The following is a 17,413-nucleotide window of genomic DNA, read 5'->3' on the forward strand; positions in this document are numbered from 1 at the left end:
AAATTTTAGAAGCTTCCAGAAGAGGAGGTAGCCCAACTCCAGTTTTAAAGCCGAATGGGATTTTGTCCTCAGCATTAATTTGAAAATCCCAGGGTGTAGTTACTATGATAGTCAAGTGCAGTGGGTATGTAGCAGAGGAACAAATGGCATGCTTTAGAAGCAGAGGCGATCAACAGCTCCAGCTCTTTCCTGCTGTCTTTTTTGAGGCCTATAAAGCAAGGGAAAGCAATAGAGCCTACACGTCTCATAGATAACTCCATTCATGCTGATGGAAAACAGGGTTGCACTTACCAGTAACCATTGTTCATCGAGTGGTCTTCTGGAGTCTGAGACTGGAATACTGGGAGAACCCAGTTCTGGAGCAATCTTATGAAGAGCTCTGTGTGTGTGTGTGTGTGTGTGTGTGGGGGGGTGTTATTGCTGTAATGGATGCTATATATCCCACTTATCTGTAAACAGCCCGTGGCGCCACGGGCGCCACGGACTGAATAAAGGAGTAAGGGGTAGTTGGGAGGAGTTAGGGCGGGACCGGTCCGGGATAAAAACTCGGAGGGGCCAATCAGGAGCCGCGAAGCGGCTCCTGATTGGCCCCTCCGAGTGTCAATCCCGCACCAAGCAGCAAATGGGGAGCCGCGCGAAGCGCGGCTCCCCATTGGCTGCTTCACCCGCCCAGGGAATATGGCGGAGCGGCCTCGCAGCGTCGTAGACGCTGCGAGGCCTCTCCGCCGGTCGAGAGAACGCTCCAGAGAGCCTTGGGTGGGGGGTGGGCCGGGAAGCCTACTCTCGGCCTGGCCCCGGCAGAAGTCTCCAGGCTTCTGCCCGCCCGGGTGCTCCCTCGGCGCGGTGAGGGAGCGCCCGGCATGGCAGAAGCCCGTCCCGCCCACCCCTCACCTTCTCCAGGCTTCTGCTCGGCCGGGCGCTCCCTTGCCGCGGCTAGGGAGCGCCCGGCACGCCAGAAGCCCGTCCCGCCCACCCCTCACCTTCTCCAGGCGTCTGCTCGGCCGGGCGCTCCCTTGCCGCGGCTAGGGAGCGCCCGGCACGCCAGAAGCCCGTCCCGCCCACCCCTCACCTTCTCCAGGCTTCTGCTCGGCCGGGCGCTCCCTTGCCGCGGCTAGGGAGCGCCCGGCACGCCAGAAGCCCGTCCCGCCCACCCCTCACCTTCTCCAGGCTTCTGCTCGGCCGGGCGCTCCCTTGCCGCGGCTAGGGAGCGCCCGGCACGCCAGGAGCCCGTCCCGCCCACCCCTCACCTTCTCCAGGCTTCTGCTCGGCCGGGCGCTTCCTTGCCGCGGCTAGGGAGCGCCCGGCACGCCAGGAGCCCGTCCCGCCCACCCCTCACCTTCTCCAGGCTTCTGCTCGGCCGGGCGCTCCCTTGCCGCGGCTACGGAGCGCCCGGCACGCCAGGAGCCCGTCCCGCCCACCCCTCACCTTCTCCAGGCTTCTGCTCGGCCGGGCGCTCCCTTGCCGCGGCTAGGGAGCGCCCGGCACGCCAGAAGCCCGTCCCGCCCACCCCTCACCTTCTCCAGGCTTCTGCTCGGCCGGGCGCTCCCTTGCCGCGGCTAGGGAGCGCCCGGCACGCCAGAAGCCCGTCCCGCCCACCCCTCACCTTCTCCAGGCTTCTGCTCGGCCGGGCGCTCCCTTGCCGCGGCTAGGGAGCGCCCGGCACGCCAGAAGCCCGTCCCGCCCACCCCTCACCTTCTCCAGGCTTCTGCTCGGCCGGGCGCTCCCTTGCCGCGGCTAGGGAGCGCCCGGCACGCCAGAAGCCCGTCCCGCCCACCCCTCACCTTCTCCAGGCTTCTGCTCGGCCGGGCGCTCCCTTGCCGCGGCTAGGGAGCGCCCGGCACGCCAGAAGCCCGTCCCGCCCACCCCTCACCTTCTCCAGGCTTCTGCTCGGCCGGGCGCTCCCTTGCCGCGGCTAGGGAGCGCCCGGCACGCCAGAAGCCCGTCCCGCCCATCCCTCACCTTCTCCAGGCTTCTGCTCGGCCGGGCGCTCCCTTGCCGCGGCTAGGGAGCGCCCGGCACGCCAGAAGCCCGTCCCGCCCACCCCTCACCTTCTCCAGGCTTCTGCCCGGCCGGGCGCTGCCTCGCTGCGGCGAGGGAGCGCCCGGCAAGCCAGAAGCCCGTCCCGCCCACCCCTCACCTTCTCCAGGCTTCTGCCCGGCCGGGCGCTGCCTCGGCGCGACGAGGGAGCGTCTGGCCCGACAGAAGCCTGGAGAATGTCGGACGTGAGAGGCGGCAGCTTCTGCCCGGCCAGGCGCTCCTTCGCCAGGGCAAAAAATCCAGTTGCCAAGATCATATTTAAGCCATTCACTCTGACTCCCAGCTCATCTTCTAGATTGGAGCCCATCAGACACTGATACATCTGGTTTCCTAAAGCATCCTGCAAAAGAAGAAATGGAGCACCTGTAATAGCTCAAGTGTGCTGCAGAGCTACCAGAGAACGGAGTCAACATAACTGTGAGTCAGCAACAGGCATAAGTGGATTGAGTGCTGTTGTTGTAAATCTTGGTTTGTGATAAGAGTGCTCAGATCATCACTTTCCCATGAGTATGCAGGAAACCAAGTTGATGAAAAGCATCAGCTCAGAAAGGAGATATGTCTTGGGCTGTATGAACTGAATTCTTAAATGCTTTTAGACTCCAGCAAGGCAAAAATATGATCACTTCATGCATGGCTGAAAAATGTACAGATAGTTTGTGATAAGCAAGTTTCACTGTCTGCTAAAGTTTCACATGTTTGTATGTCAGTTCCTCCCCCAACCCCCCCTTCCAATGCATCTACTGCAAAAAAACATTGGTGGATTTTTCATAGGGACTAATGCTAGCAGTTAAGTGACATGAAGGTAAAATGGGGGGAGGGAGGCTCTAGGAAAGTTGCACCTGAATATTCCCAACATGTTTTAAAGTGAATTTCAGCCACTCAGAGCTTTGATTCAGTTTGGGGAAAGGAAGGAAAAAGCACCAGTGACGTGATCATGCACGGGTGGCAGCACCAAGCTTAGTGGCAACAATGCATTATTACAGATACATTCCATGTGTAAAGAAGATAAATGTTCAGGTGCCTTCTTTGCCATATGATTTGACTAAACTGTGCTTGACATTTTCATAAACAAATTTATATATTGTTTCGCCGTGGCGAAGGAGCGCCCGGCCCGACAGAAGCCGCTCCCGCCCACCTCCGAAGATCTCCCGGCTTCTAAAAGTGCCTATTCCAAGGTAAAATTTGTGACTGGCACTTCTAGAAGCACACTATTTCAATGGGAGAAATAGGGATGCATGGGTAGTTAGGTGGAGCCATACAAGGAAGGAAGATAGCAAGACAGAGAGACAGAAGGAGAGCTGGAGACATACAGGCAGAGAGAAAGAGAAAGAAAGGAGAGACACAACAGTACCAAGGAAGGAAGGCAGGAGAGAAACGGAAATTAACGGATGCCAGACAGAAACGCAGACAGAAAGTCAGCAGGTTAGAAAATACAGGGATGCATGACAGACGAAAGGAGATTAAGGGATGGATGGATGGGGGGCATGATATAAGGATAGAGGAATAGAAGGATAGAGGGAATGAAGACAGCAAGACAAAGAGAGAGGCAGAGAGATACAGAGATAGAAACAGAGAAAGAAAGAAAGATGCAGAAAGGAGACAAACACCCAGCCACCAAGGACACTCCACCCTTTCTAGCGCCCGTTGTATTTAAACATACAACGGGCTTTAAATCTAGTCTTTGAATGTTTCTGGTAGACTAAAATCTGCAAGCTAAGAATCTCTGAGCCTGTGATCTAATATGAGTATTTCTCAATAAAGGTAAGAATGCCTTTCCCTTTATCAAATCAATGCTAGCACCTAAGAATTCCAGTATATCTTTAAAATGGTGCTATGGATATCTTTAAAATAGTGCTGACTTTTCTTTTACCACTTCTCACAGGTCCCAAGTCTTATTCTCAGGCTCATCAGGCAACCAATGTCAGATCTCTCTTACGTATTGCCATTCTCAAATACCAGATCTAGAGACAGATTCTTCCCCTACGCAACTGTGAGCGGATAAAATCATATTTGAACATGGAGATGTAATTGAAGAGGGACAAGAATTAACCGACATGTGTTTATCACCAGGGAGGGAGAGACAAAGCCAAAGGTAAGATTGTAGCTGGATGGCATCATCCAGATAATGAAGGAGCAGAGAGGAAAGGGCAGAAGTAGAAGATTTGTTGCCCCAGGCCAGAGTTACTAAATAAAAAAGAAGGAAGATCTTGAAACTTAGCCTAGGTTTTGTAATGGGGAAAATGAATATATTTTTCCAGTCAATATCGTACTCCTTAGAAAACTTTATAAAATGACAAGTAGAGGTTTGAGGGCAAAAAAAAAAAAAAGGCAACTCCAGGGACTGTTATGCTATTACTTTGAGGTAAAGCTACTCTGCTAAATTCCATTTTCAAAACACTGAGCTGCATGACATTTAATAGTATATCTTATGACTGAAATGACAGCCTGGGAGAATTGTTTCTGATTTATAATATATTTGTAACCACATACTTTATCAAAAATGTAAACTGTATTGTGGGGGTATGAAAATCAACAGGATGCTCAAATACCGTATATGTAATTTTACCTTAGGACATCTCAGAGCTGCTCCATGGAAACATTGATGTATACTACTATGTGTGAAAAACCTGCAAAAGTCTATTTTACTACAACATAGTATAGCAAAATACATAGCAGATAAGTTATATATGAACATTGCTTCCAAATGGAGTTTCCCGCTAGGCAGGCAATATGTCATATATGAAACACCCTTCTGGGTTGAACGCTGCCTTAATTTTTTTAAACTAAGATTTCACACACTACAAGCAAGATGTTGGGAGTTATTTTGGTTGGCCTTAATTAAAGTCAGTACATGTGGTTTGATTTTTCTTCAGGGTAACTCTGGTGTCACTTCCATAAAGATAGATTCAAGTGGGTTGTGTTGGTCTGAAGCAGCAGAACAAAACAAAATCAGAGTCCAGTGGCACCTTTAAGACCAACAAAGTCTGAGGAAGAGTGCTTGCACTTGAAAGCTCACACCTTGAATAAATCTTTGTTGGTCTTAAAGGTGCTATTTTGTTTTGTTGTGGTGTCACTGACCACCAGAGGGCTCCCTGCCTCCAGAAGTGCATCTTTCTTCACAAAAACACAAGACCATAGTGTTGCAGTTCTGGCTTCCTGTCCACTACAGTTGAGTTTAAAAGACCAAAGAATAGCCTTGAAACAACTTTCACAATGGAATTAAGAACTGTTAAAGAAGTAGGATCTCCCCTCATAATATGCTACTTAAAGAGATGTCATTTTGCAAATCCAGTTACAGGTATTCAGAACCCCTCATTCTGTGCAACAGAGAGAGGACCTAGGGTGGATTGCCATGCAATTAAAACCTTTAGAGAACGCTCTATCCTCCCTAGTCTTTCCCTCTTTAACGTGACTAAATCTGCTCTGGCCAACCTCAGGGGTTTAGATACATCAAGAGTGAAAAGCTGCAGCAGTGAGCCCATCTGGTTTCAGTTAGGGGTGCTGTGATTACACAATGTGAGTCCTGCAGCGCTTTGCACACAGCTGAGACCCAACCAATGAGATGCAAAACTGGGAACTTAATTGCTGCAGATGTGTGCCTCCTGCCAGAACTTAAAAATCTCCTGGCTAAAAATGGAGAAGTTCCAACAGCAGCCCTGGATGTATAGCTCGCTGGGGCTCAACTGCTCGCATGACATGAACATACAAAATTCTTTCATGTTCCTGGACAGTTGGGTCAGTTCTCTTGGGTTCCTTTAAAAAGCCAAAAGTGGATTTTGTTTTCTACATTAGTGCTTCCCCCCCATTTTCATTTCAAGGGGAGAAAAAGAATCCCAGCTGTAAACTCCGCAGCTTCTCTGCATTCTCCTGCTGTTAATTAATCAACTGAAGGTTTTTATTTCAGTCGAAATCACAGGCTTCTATGTTGCTCTGTCTTTTAGGTATTTAAAGAAAACACCCCACTGAGCTTTGTTTTTTGTTCAAGCCTCCTTATCACAGGCTTAATGAGGGCAGCACAATCCCTGACTCCTTGGGGGAGAATTTGCCTAATACTTTCCTTCTGGGGTTTCTCGAGCAAGATCAAAGGAAAAACTTCTGAGCCTCCTGGAAACTTGGAGGTGCCACCCAGCTGGCCACCTAGTTAGTTCAATGAAAGAGAGAGTCACCAGGGCTGCATTTACTTACACATCATTGACAAAGCATGGATAGGGCATTTGCTGCAGGTAAATCCCTGAAGGCACTTCAGCACTGGTTTGGGTTTTGATAATGCCATGCTCAATCATATCTTGTAAGTAGGCAAACCCTCCCCAGATGTAACGTAAATCATCGACTGGGTCCGCTCTTGGACCGGGATCCCAGTACCTATGAAAGAAAAAACAGATACTTAGCCAGGAACCTGGTGGGAGGATGTGGTTCTGACAAGTGAGAGTTTTTAAAAGTTATTTACAGTTTGAAAATGTAGAACTCAAAAGTGGCAACATTACCTTGCTGTGTCCCACTGCTCTAACTCACTCACCAAAGCTTCTCTTGTTCTACTATTCCACAAGGCTGGGACTAGAAATAAATTCAACTCTGTATCAATACGTAAGGCAAGATTGTATGGTATCAGCATGTCCCTATCTGTCTGAAAGCCTCTTTCAGGATATAAGCTTTCAGGAGCATCTCTATCATTCAGCAGAGGTTTTTGAAATGTCAGTTATTCTGTATATCACTATATTGTTTCCCTGATGCCAGGGGTAGCACTAGCATCCTATGTGGATGTTCTGCCTCGGGATTCAGTTGTATTGAGCCATCATTGCTCTGTTGTTGTTTTTTTGCTCTCTGACTCTTAGCACTTTGTTCTTAGGGTCACACTGTAAGCAAAGACTTGAATCATACACACACTAAGAGATGAAAGGAGGCTATCACCTGTCTTTGATTTTATTTGTTTTCTGCACAGCATCTATATCCATACGTATTTTGTATGTCACATGAGGTGGCAACTGCTTGGTTTTTTTGTCCAGGTAAGGAAAGACAACAGCAGCCCAAAATTTGTTTTCCTCCAGGAGGTGGGCAGCACGATGAGAGATCTGAGCTTCATCATCATAGCCTTCAAATTTATCAAGATTCAAGCACTGTGGAAAGTCAAAAAGGTTAAAGACTTATTGGAATAAACCAGCCAGACACATACATTGGGAATATAAAATGTCAGCCCCCTTAATATGATCCAGGTATCTATGACAGATACCTCGCTACACCCTTCCCCACACTGAGGTAACCTCCAAAATGGTCACTGTCCCATCCAGTCACTGTTTGATCTCTTTGTCTTTATTCAGTCCTGGTTGCTTCTGAAAGGGTGCATAGCTGTCTTTACTTAAAAACTCCTTTGTCAGAATGGCACTGAGGTGTTTTTTCAAACAAAGATTTTATTTACACAAAGGAAATTAGGAAAACAGGTTCAATATCATTATATTTTTTCTTACTCTGATATATCAGCATTACATACAGAAGTGTATTAACTGCCATAGTTTCCCTCAAACAATGGTCTCATGAAGAAGAAGCTGTTGGTTATAAGCCCATTCAGACATTATTTCCCAGGGGGGGGGAATGCAAACTTGGTAAGAATCTCTGGCACATCTCTCAAAATTTTTGAGCAAAGAAGACACGAATATCTTTGACCCTTCCATCATCCACTCATGGGAAAAAGTAGAGTTGGGGAAGATTTCTAGTTGATGAGAAACAAAGTTACTGTGCTGAAATAACTATAGTGCTCCTTTAATCAAATGGTAATTTCTCCCCATGCTGAAGGGACAGAAGAAAGGCAGAATGGAATAACATCTGAACATGTCAAAGTTCCTTGTCCTCTCACAGAATTCTAGTTCCAAGTGATCCTGGGTTGGGAGCCACACAAATTAAATATGCTTGAAACGAGCCATGGACCTGTTCTCATGTGCAAGTGAAGTGAAACAAAGCTGGGATTAAAACATACACAACCAAAAGTCATCCTAAGATTCTGCACCCTATAAATAACACCACCCCATATTGCAGAAACTAAACACAGTAATAATAACTTTGGAAAGCTTTTCATTAAAGAGGCACCTTGCCAGCAAAGATAACAAGCAAAGAACACATAAACTGAAACCACATGGAAGGACGTGAACATGAACCAGCCAAACTGGTGCTTCAATATACAAGCAGGCAGGAGAACACTGAAAACTGATCAGGTACCAGAGACACAATTCACTACAGGGAATGCATAACTCCATTTATTTAGGTATATAGATATTTATAGTCCACTTTTCTGCCTGATAAGGACCCCAACCAATTTACCACATCATTTTCTCTTCCTCTATTTTATCTTAATGACAATAACTATGAGGTAAGTTAGTCTAAGAAAGTGAAGCCCAAGCAATCCCGAGCGAGCTTCCATGACAGAGCGAGGATTTAAACTTTTATTGTTTTGAGCCATTCATGTCCAACTCTTGACGATCCCATGGCACAGCTGTTGCCCCAATCCCATACTATCTCCCTCAGCTTTACAATGTTCTGGCTGGTGTCCATCTTGATCTTGTCTAACCTTGTGTTCTTTGTCATCCTGGGCAGAGTCTGCACTTACTTTGTTTATTCCATTGTCAATCCTGTTGAATTCAGATCAATTTGAACTCGGGTCTTCCTCTCCCCCCCCATTGAAACAGAAGAGTGTTCTGAACATGGTTAGGGTAGTTCAGAAGGGGAGGGGGAGCCAAGCCTCTTTCTTTCTTTTCTTGAAGAGTGGGGAGAGGAGCCAAGCAGGGAGCCTCTTTCTTTTCTTGGAGGGGGGGAGGAGGAGAGAGGATCAAAGAAGGCAGAGGAGGGAGAAAAAATCCAAGACCGACAGAAGTTGAGAGAAATTAGGGACTTTTCCTTTAAGGCAAGCTTGTCACATAGCCACCTTCGGCCAATCAAGGCGTCTCTACCATGGAGTTTCAAGACAGCCTGCTTTCTCTAATCCGAATCTTGAAATATTGAGCATTAAAAGCACTCTAAGATATTGCACAATAAAGGTAGGGTCACTCCGGATCAAACCTTCTTGCTGCAGAAGGAAAATTTAAATCGCCCAAAATCAAAACGGAAATCACATTCTGTGTAATCAGCAGGGACTGAATCAACCTGGGACTGGAATAAAAGCTCCGTGCTTCCCCCCCCCCCTGGTTTCTTTTTCCCACTGACCAATCTTAGCATAATTTCTTTCTCCATTGAGTTGAATCGCATGATACAGCCAAAGTAAGTAAGTATCATGATTTTGCCTACCAAAGTCTGATATATCAGACTTTATGTGCTGTAGTATTTCTTTGTTTTTGACTTTTGCTGTCCATGGAACCTGCAGAAGCCTTCTCCAACACCAGAGTTCAATTATTCTCTTGTCCGATTTTTTCATCGTCCAACTTTCACAGCCATAAGTGGCTCTTTGAAATGTGATAGATCTAACTGGAGTACTGTGTGCAGTTCTGGAGGCCTCACTTCAAGAAGGACGTAGATAAAATTGAAAGGGTACAGAGGAGAGCGACAAGGATGATCTGGGGCCAAGGGACCAAGCCCTATGAAGATAGGTTGAGGGACTAGGGAATGTTCAGCATGGAGAAAAGGAGGTTGAGAGGGGACATAATAGCCCTCTTTAAGTATTTGAAAGGTTGTCATTTGGAGGAGGGCAGGATGCTGTTCCCATTGGCTGCAGAGGAGAGGACACGCAGTAATGGGTTTAAACTACAAGTACAACGATATAGGCTAGATATCAGGAAAAAAAATTTCACAGAGTAGTTCAGGAGTGGAATAGGCTGCCTAAGGAGGTGGTGAGCTCCCCCTCACTGGCAGTCTTCAAGCAAAGGTTGGATACACACTTTTCTTGGATGCTTTAGTATGCTTAGGGCTGATCCTGCGTTGAGCAGGCGGTTGGACTAGATGGCCTGTATGGCCCCTTCCAACTCTATGCTTCTATGATTCTGTGATAACTAATCTACATTTGGTAGTCAGGCTTATATCCTTGCTTTTCCATGTTTGGTTTAAGCTCATCATGTCTGAATGACCCAGAGCAATTTAACGTTTTATTTCCATGCTGCAATCACCACTTACATCAATTTGTGATCCAAGAAAAATGAAATCTTGAACGCATTCGATCACCATCAATTATTATTGTGGTCATTTTTTTCAGTGGTCATTATTTTTGCCTTTTTAGTATTTAAGAAAAGGCCAAATTTCCTACTTACTTCATTGAACTTTGTAATCAGCTGTTCCAGGCCTTCCTTAGTTTCTGACAGGAGAGTAGTGTCAGTAGCACAGTGAAGATTATTTATATTCCCTCCTCCAATCTTAAATCCAGTGTGATTCTTTGACTTCAGTCTCTCTCATAATGATCTCAGCATACAAGTTACACAGGAAGGAAGAAAGAATACAACCTTGGCACACTCCTTTCCCTATTTTTTCTATTTAAACTTAGAACTCCATAATCCTAGCTGGAGACTTCTGACTACACCATGCTGGCTCAGATTTGAAAATTGAAGGTATGTATAGGAGATGTGTGTGTGTCTCAGCAACAGCGTGGCAACACCCATGTTCTTCCTTTCTTTCTGGAAGTGACATCAGTAGCCTTTAGGAATTGCCAGAAAGTCTATGGAAAACCCATAAATTAAACAGCAATTTTTAATTTGGTTTTTCTTCTACTGCTGCTTAGAATGAAACAGGAGATGGGGGCAGGGAATCCCCAACTCCCACAGGGGAGTGGGTAATCCTAGTCCAATCTGTTTAATTAATTTTCTAGCTATAAACCAGAATGTTCTGTTCATTGAAACCTTAAGTATTTGACAGTATGGACAACAGCTTACCAGCTTTTTTGGCTTCTCCATTGTCACAGAAATCTCTGACAAGAAAAGGCTACCACAAAATCATGTGTAGTAGGTAGCATTAGCATATCTGTTTTGCTCTTTCTTATATATCCTAGGCAGGTCACTTTTGACCCTATAAAGCAAACAACTAGAGTATCTGGAAGTCACTTGTAGGAAGAATAATAGCTGTAACTATGACAGAGAAACAAAGTTTTAGTCCAGTGGCACCTTTAAGACCAACCAAGTTTTATTCAAGGTCTATGTACACAAAAGCTTATACCGTGAATAAAACTTTGTTGGTCTTAAACTTTGTTGGTCTTTGTTGGCCACTGGACTCAAACTTTGTTCTACTGCTTCAGACCAACAAGTCTACCCACCTGAATCTATAATGCCATAAGTCATGTTGCTGTGATCTGCTTAATGAGGCTATATAATGCTTTCCTCAGCAACTGGGGAAAGGTGATATAAAAATACAAGAATAAACAAATACACACCCACTTTTAGAAACAAAGGGGAATTAACTGGAAGGAGCATTTATTGTTGACCTCCTCTCCCAAGTGACATTTTAGGATTAGATAAAACTGGCTATTTTCCCTGATCCTGGGCCCATAATAACCATTTCCTCCCACCAGAACTAGAAGGCTTTTTATTATTATACCAATATACCATTGTAACAATAACTGGAGTGAATTCTCTGAATTCTCAGCTTTCATTCTTTTTTTAAAAAAAAACATAAGCCGCTAACCCCTTCTCTTGAGGATATGGAAGGAATCCTCCATAGGAACTGGTTGGCTACTGTATGAGACTAGATGGACCACTTCTCTGATCCAGCCGGGGCTCTTCTTATATTCTTATGGGGAGGGGAACACACATTCACAAGGATTAGGGCTACAGACTCACACCTACAGTTACAACCCCCTTCCCATCAAATCAAAACTGATTTATGGCAACTTAGGGCAAGAGATATTCAGAAGTGATTTGCCATTGCTTGCCTTCAGATCACAACTTTGGTATTACTTGGAGGTCCCCCATTCAAATACTAGCCAGGCCCAATCCTGCTTAACTTCTGAGATCTGATGATGTCAACCTAGCCTGGGCTATCTAGGTCAGGACATAGTTGCAGTAGTATATCAACAAAATCTATATATAATTTCTCAAGTATGATCCACATCTATTGATAACTAAATCAGTCGATCGGACCACACTGACTCAGAATAGAGGTTTCTGTGAACTCAGAGGATACTTCAGCTTTGCCAAAATACCTAAACTCCTTAAAATACATTGGGGGTGGGTTAAATTGTTTCTTGGTAGCATATCTGGGAATAAACCTAGACATATTATACTTGAGTAAATACAGTATCAACTGGAAACTGCATAAATGGAACATTAAAACACACACATACAAGTTTGTATCTTTAGTTCATACCTCTGAAATTAGAGAATCATTACCCAGTTCTCATCTTGGAATGTGAGGAGACAGTATTCAGCTCCCAAACTGACTGGGAAGAAATGTATTTAATTACCACACTTCACAGATTGCCACAAAGCTAACTTGTTTGATCTTATCTTCTTGATGGTCTCTTTCAGGCCAATAACCAATAATTACTATACTTCAAAGTGTTCACAGGCAACTTGTTATTTAACAGACAGAAAACTTCTTTGTTCATCCTTGTCATCTGCAGAAACTTTCTCCGTTTTGTTTTTAAGGGGGGGAGGTCAAGGGGGCGTCTTTGAAAAGAATTCTGATTCCTATGGAGTCCTGAAATGATAATATTTCAAACAATACCTTGACCTTTAGAAGGATATGCTAGCCTGTATAACTGTTTTTAAAAGGATGCATTAGTTATGAAATATATTTACTTTGCCTTTATTATTATATAAGCTACATGCTTATTACATGTAGCATGTTATTTATTTATTTTAAGATTTATATCCCACCGCTTCTCCAAAGACTTGTGGTGGCTTCAATACATTAAGATTCAATACATTAAGACCCCAATAAAGACCCCAGTTTTGGTTTAAATTTCTGTGAAAAAACACTTGCATAGTCTTATGGTTGGGGGTCTCCCCAACACGAGGAACTGTATTAAAGGCTGTATTAAAGGGTCGCGGCATTAGGAAGCTTGAAATCCACTTAACTAGGGGATGCCTCAATTGTCATTGGATGTGAAACAAGGGAAAGCCCCAAGGCATGGGAAAACCAAAAAGTGTGATTAGTCAGGTAAATGAACCTGGACGGGAAGAGAAAGTGGCAAACAAGATCCTTTCTCAAGCGCCTCACAAATTATGCTTTGACACCAAAATGCCCATGAACGCACACAGAGGGGTAAGACCTGTATGGAGCTGTGCATGGTTGTTGGGGTCATGGCCATACGAGCACGGTTTCCGAACCACAGACTACCCAATTTCATGCGTTCATGGAGACCTGTGGGTTGGGTTGTGTCCATCTCCATTTGAGTCCAGTGCCACCTTACAGATGAATGATAGGTTCAGGGAATAAGGTTTCGAGCGTCAGAACTCCCTTTGTCAGACACAGGAGCTTTGACTCTTCAAAGCATATAGCCTGAATTCATGTTGGTCTGTTAGGGGCTACTGGACTCCAATGTAACTCTTCAAGGAAAGATCTATCCATCTTTCCACCATGCAAACTTCCTACAAATCCTACAAAACAAATTAAAATAATCATACAACTGTTGATCTTTCAGATTTGCCAAATGAACAGAAGTTTGCAAGCAACTGCTTGTACTGAGTTCCCTTCCACCATTATTCATGTAGTCTGCCCCTCCCATAGCCATCAGTCAGAAAGACATAGGCCTATAATTAATGCCTGCCAAGACCACTCCTTAAATCCCCTGCAGAAATAATCAGTCCACTGTTTTAGACATCCTGTCCCACCCATAGAATTCACCTTTGTCTCATGTCTTTTGCTCAGCTAAAACCCCCAGTGTGAAAACCCAACCATTAGCAATGACCACAGTTGAAACAGCATTTGGTGCTAACTTTACTTAAGACTTTGGAAACACACACTATTTCTAGCAGCAAAAAGGTACAACTTCAAAATGTCCCAAGGAAAACCTATAAGCAGAATATTCCCAAAATTAAATTTAAATTAACTCTTACCTGGCTGGAAAGAATTACACATTACACATAGTAATGCCAGTCTCCAGGTAGGACTTTGAGATCTTAAAGAATTATAGTTCATCTCCAGAGATCAGTTTCCCTGGAAAAACTGATGAGTTGGAGAGTGGACTCTGTGGCATTGGACTCCACAGTGGACCTTGTCCTCCCCAGGCTTCATCCCCAAATCTCCAGGAGTTTCCCCGCCTGGATTTGGTAACCCTACCCTCCCATCCCCTGTTGGTGGCCTGAGGGTATGGCCACCCTTACTCCTCCACAATTCTTGTGAAGGATGGCATGGCAATTTTCTGTATGCAAACAGCATGAATGAAAAAAAAAGTTTAGGTGCACATGCATACAAAAGCTTATACCCAGAATTAAACTTTGTTGGTCTTAAAGGTGCCTCTGGACTCAAACTTTTATCTCTTTTTAATTAGCGTTATCAGAGTGTCAGTAATTCCTCTGCATCATTACATTGGGTGTGAATGGATTGTTCATTTATTAATACAAAAATGTTGCAACTTATTTTAAACTCATGACTCAAACTTTGTTCTGTTGCTTCAGATTAACATGGCTACTCACCTGAATCTACAAAGAGATGAGAAAGACCTTAACAATAAAACATGCATGGATGCAACTAAGAACCTCCTCTGTTTGGTTTCATAGAAGCCATTAATCCATTTATTTCTCAAAGCCCAACATTTCGAAGTTTGTTCTGAACATGTACCTTGCTTATTTATATTCCACCAATCAATAATATTGTTTTCTTCTGAGTAAACACATGTGTAAATAAATCATTGATTTGTATCTGTTGTATATAAACAAACTGCATTATTTAAAATGCATAATTATCTCTTAGGAAGCAGAAGCTAGGACTCATGTGCTGATGAGAAGCCAGTCTTTATTTAAATCTAAGAGAAGCACTTGTGGCTGTGCAAGGGCTGCTCCCACACAACAGGTCAACTACTTAATATGTGCAAATTATTGAACCAGAAATAACTGTGTTGCTGGTTTGCAACTTGCTGTTTTCATGTAGGATGGTGACCTTCTAAACATAGTATAGAATATTCTTTGCTTTTGCTAGGGAGAGATGCTGTTGTGATGACAATAGAAATGGAAATGTTCCAAATTGGGAAAGTCTCACTCACCTCAAGATACTGGTGAATTGTACTGAGAGTCCGGTTGATGACATTAAAGACATTCCTCCAATCAAAATTCAGCATGCCTCCCCTTTCACTCTCTAGTGGTCCATTGTGCAGAAAACTGATCACATCTTCTGCAGTTACACCTTCAGAACTCAGTTGCTCATTTAAGAAATCTTTCACTGTAGGATTCTGCAGAGTATCCTATAGTTTTAAAAAAGTTTAATTTCACATGTCTTTAAATAATATTGTTTCAGTCCAGGTGGGAAATACCTGAATGTATCCTGACTTACAAGTTATCTGACAAATGTATGATCTTGACCCTTCCTTTATTTACTTAAGTCAGGGATAGTCAAACTGCGGCCCTCCAGATATCCATGGACTACAATTCACATGAGCCCCTGCCAGCAAATGCTAATTTGCTGGCAGGGGCTCATGGGAATTGTAGTCCATGGATATCTGGAAGCCACAGTTTGACTACCCCTGAGTTAATGTGTATACCTTTCTCATTGTGATTCAAGGTAAATTACAGAAGATTATGATTTCTTCTTCAGTGGTTTTTTAAAACATTTTTTCTTTGCAAATGCAGCCTCAAATGCAACTGTATTAAGGTACCTAAAAAAAAAAGTAGCAGGCTGCAGAGAATGTTTTTCTAACAAGAAAATGGCAAGGGAAGAGTGGATTACAGCTCCTCGGGCCATTTCGCACGGCTTCAAAGTAGCAGAATGGTTGCTATTTGGAAACGCTACTAATTTGACATAACCCACGACGTCGTAGACAATCTGCAACAATCCTGAAACCAATCAGCAAAAAGCGCTTCGTTGTGGCGCTTTCAGGGGAATCCAGAAAAGTGGATTCACCCTCCGGATAGCGATACACTCCTGCAACCAATCTGCAACAGTAGCGCTAAAGACCTGTGCGTTACCATTGTTGCTGGTTCTTCAAAGTCCCTCCCCCTGGCTCTCTCCTCCAAACTTCCGGCGAAGCGATCGCCATTTTTTTTTCTCCGAGCGAGCGGGGATAAACGCACCGGCGAGCCTCTTTCTGTTTAGAGGCTTCCCTGGCTTCAGTCCTTCACCTTTAGTCACTAAGCACAAACAACTGAAAAGCCTGTTTGCTGAAATAAAGTCCCTTTATTTTTTACAAATAAATTCAGCCGAAAATCGTGCCCGTGAGAGGGGGGGGGATTTTTTTTTTTATCACTCGAGGCAGCGTGCAAACGATCATACAATCAAATGACAGCTCACATTAGGCAGCTGGATGGGTCTCTCCATAGCAACGAATCTACCTAGATTCATTGCTATGGGTCGTTTTTTTTTTTTTTTAAAAACCTTTCTTAAAGGGAAAGGGGCTGTTTGGGAGCATGCTAACGGCTGCCCATTGGCTGCTTGACGGCCAGGGGCGGGACGAGCTTGGCAATAGCGCTTCCTTTCTAGCGATTTCTGCCGAGACCGGAAGCCTGTGGGAAACGCTAAAAAACGCAACTGATTCCACTACAAAGGCAGGTATGCATAACGACGAATTCCACTATTTTAAATGGCGATTTTTCATTCCGCAAACAATTTGCAACAAAGATCCCTGTGCGAAAAGGCCCAGAGTATTGGACAGAAGAACATAAGATTGGTGCTTCATCTGATCTCCCCAAGTACTTTTAATGTTCTTGAGAATCTTCAGGTTTATTCATTTTCAAAAATTGAATTTTCATTCATCCTTGAGTGTTAACTTCCCATACTATACAAGTATACTTAAAAAGGCATTTCTACCTACCCGAATCATGTTCATTTGTACACTGCCTTGAAAGAAGTTCCACACCTGAGGCTCCACTTCTTTCCAGGCTTCAGTGATCAGTCTCAGGCGCTCAAGTTCTTCAAATGTGGAATTTGCCTGGGACAGTGAGAAGTTGCAAGAGAGAGAACCAGGAAAAGCTTGTGCATGGTATGAAGAGCATGTGCATATCTTAAATACTCTACTGTTATAGGAAAAAAATATCAACACCAGAAATTGAGGATACTCTGGAATTCTGCTGCAAACAATTCTCACATTCAGCACACTGATTAATGAAACTAGATCCCATTCGGCACATGTTGGATAATGTACTCTCAATGCGCTTTAGAAGTGTTTTTCCTGTTCCATACAGGTCCTCTTCTGCATGATGGATAAGCTGATGAAAACTCACTAAATACATCATTGTTTTTCTGATCTCTGCACAGAAGAGTGGATTTACTCCGCAAAACTGATTTTGCTCTGCATGGTGAACTGCCTCTTCGCTGCTTTAAGCGT

The 17,413-nt window shown here is 44.4% G+C and overlaps 1 protein-coding gene and 1 long non-coding RNA gene across 4 annotated transcripts in view; one reads left to right on the forward strand and one right to left on the reverse strand.

Moving 5' to 3' along the window:
• Positions 1-17,413, reverse strand: part of ABCA4 (ATP binding cassette subfamily A member 4) — a 139,490-nt gene that overhangs the window by 69,268 nt on the left and 52,809 nt on the right. For both annotated transcript variants that reach the window (XM_077332933.1, XM_077332932.1), the window contains exons 11-14: positions 16,901-17,017; positions 15,140-15,337; positions 6,946-7,151; positions 6,223-6,399 (exon numbers count right to left, since the gene is read on the reverse strand). In XM_077332933.1, coding sequence (XP_077189048.1) covers positions 6,223-6,399; positions 6,946-7,151; positions 15,140-15,337; positions 16,901-17,017 — 698 coding nt within the window. The remainder of the gene's footprint in view (positions 1-6,222; positions 6,400-6,945; positions 7,152-15,139; positions 15,338-16,900; positions 17,018-17,413) is intronic.
• On the forward strand, positions 2,080-15,210 carry LOC143835398 (uncharacterized). 2 transcript variants are annotated; one of them, XR_013230123.1, is made up of 4 exons: positions 2,080-2,454; positions 3,920-4,129; positions 10,490-10,553; positions 14,556-15,210. It is a non-coding gene; the product is annotated as an uncharacterized LOC143835398 (long non-coding RNA). The 2 variants fall into 2 exon arrangements; XR_013230122.1 differs by lacking the exon at positions 10,490-10,553.

This window comes from Paroedura picta, chromosome 4 (assembly GCF_049243985.1).
Source record: "Paroedura picta isolate Pp20150507F chromosome 4, Ppicta_v3.0, whole genome shotgun sequence".
Taxonomy (NCBI): domain Eukaryota; kingdom Metazoa; phylum Chordata; class Lepidosauria; order Squamata; family Gekkonidae; genus Paroedura; species Paroedura picta.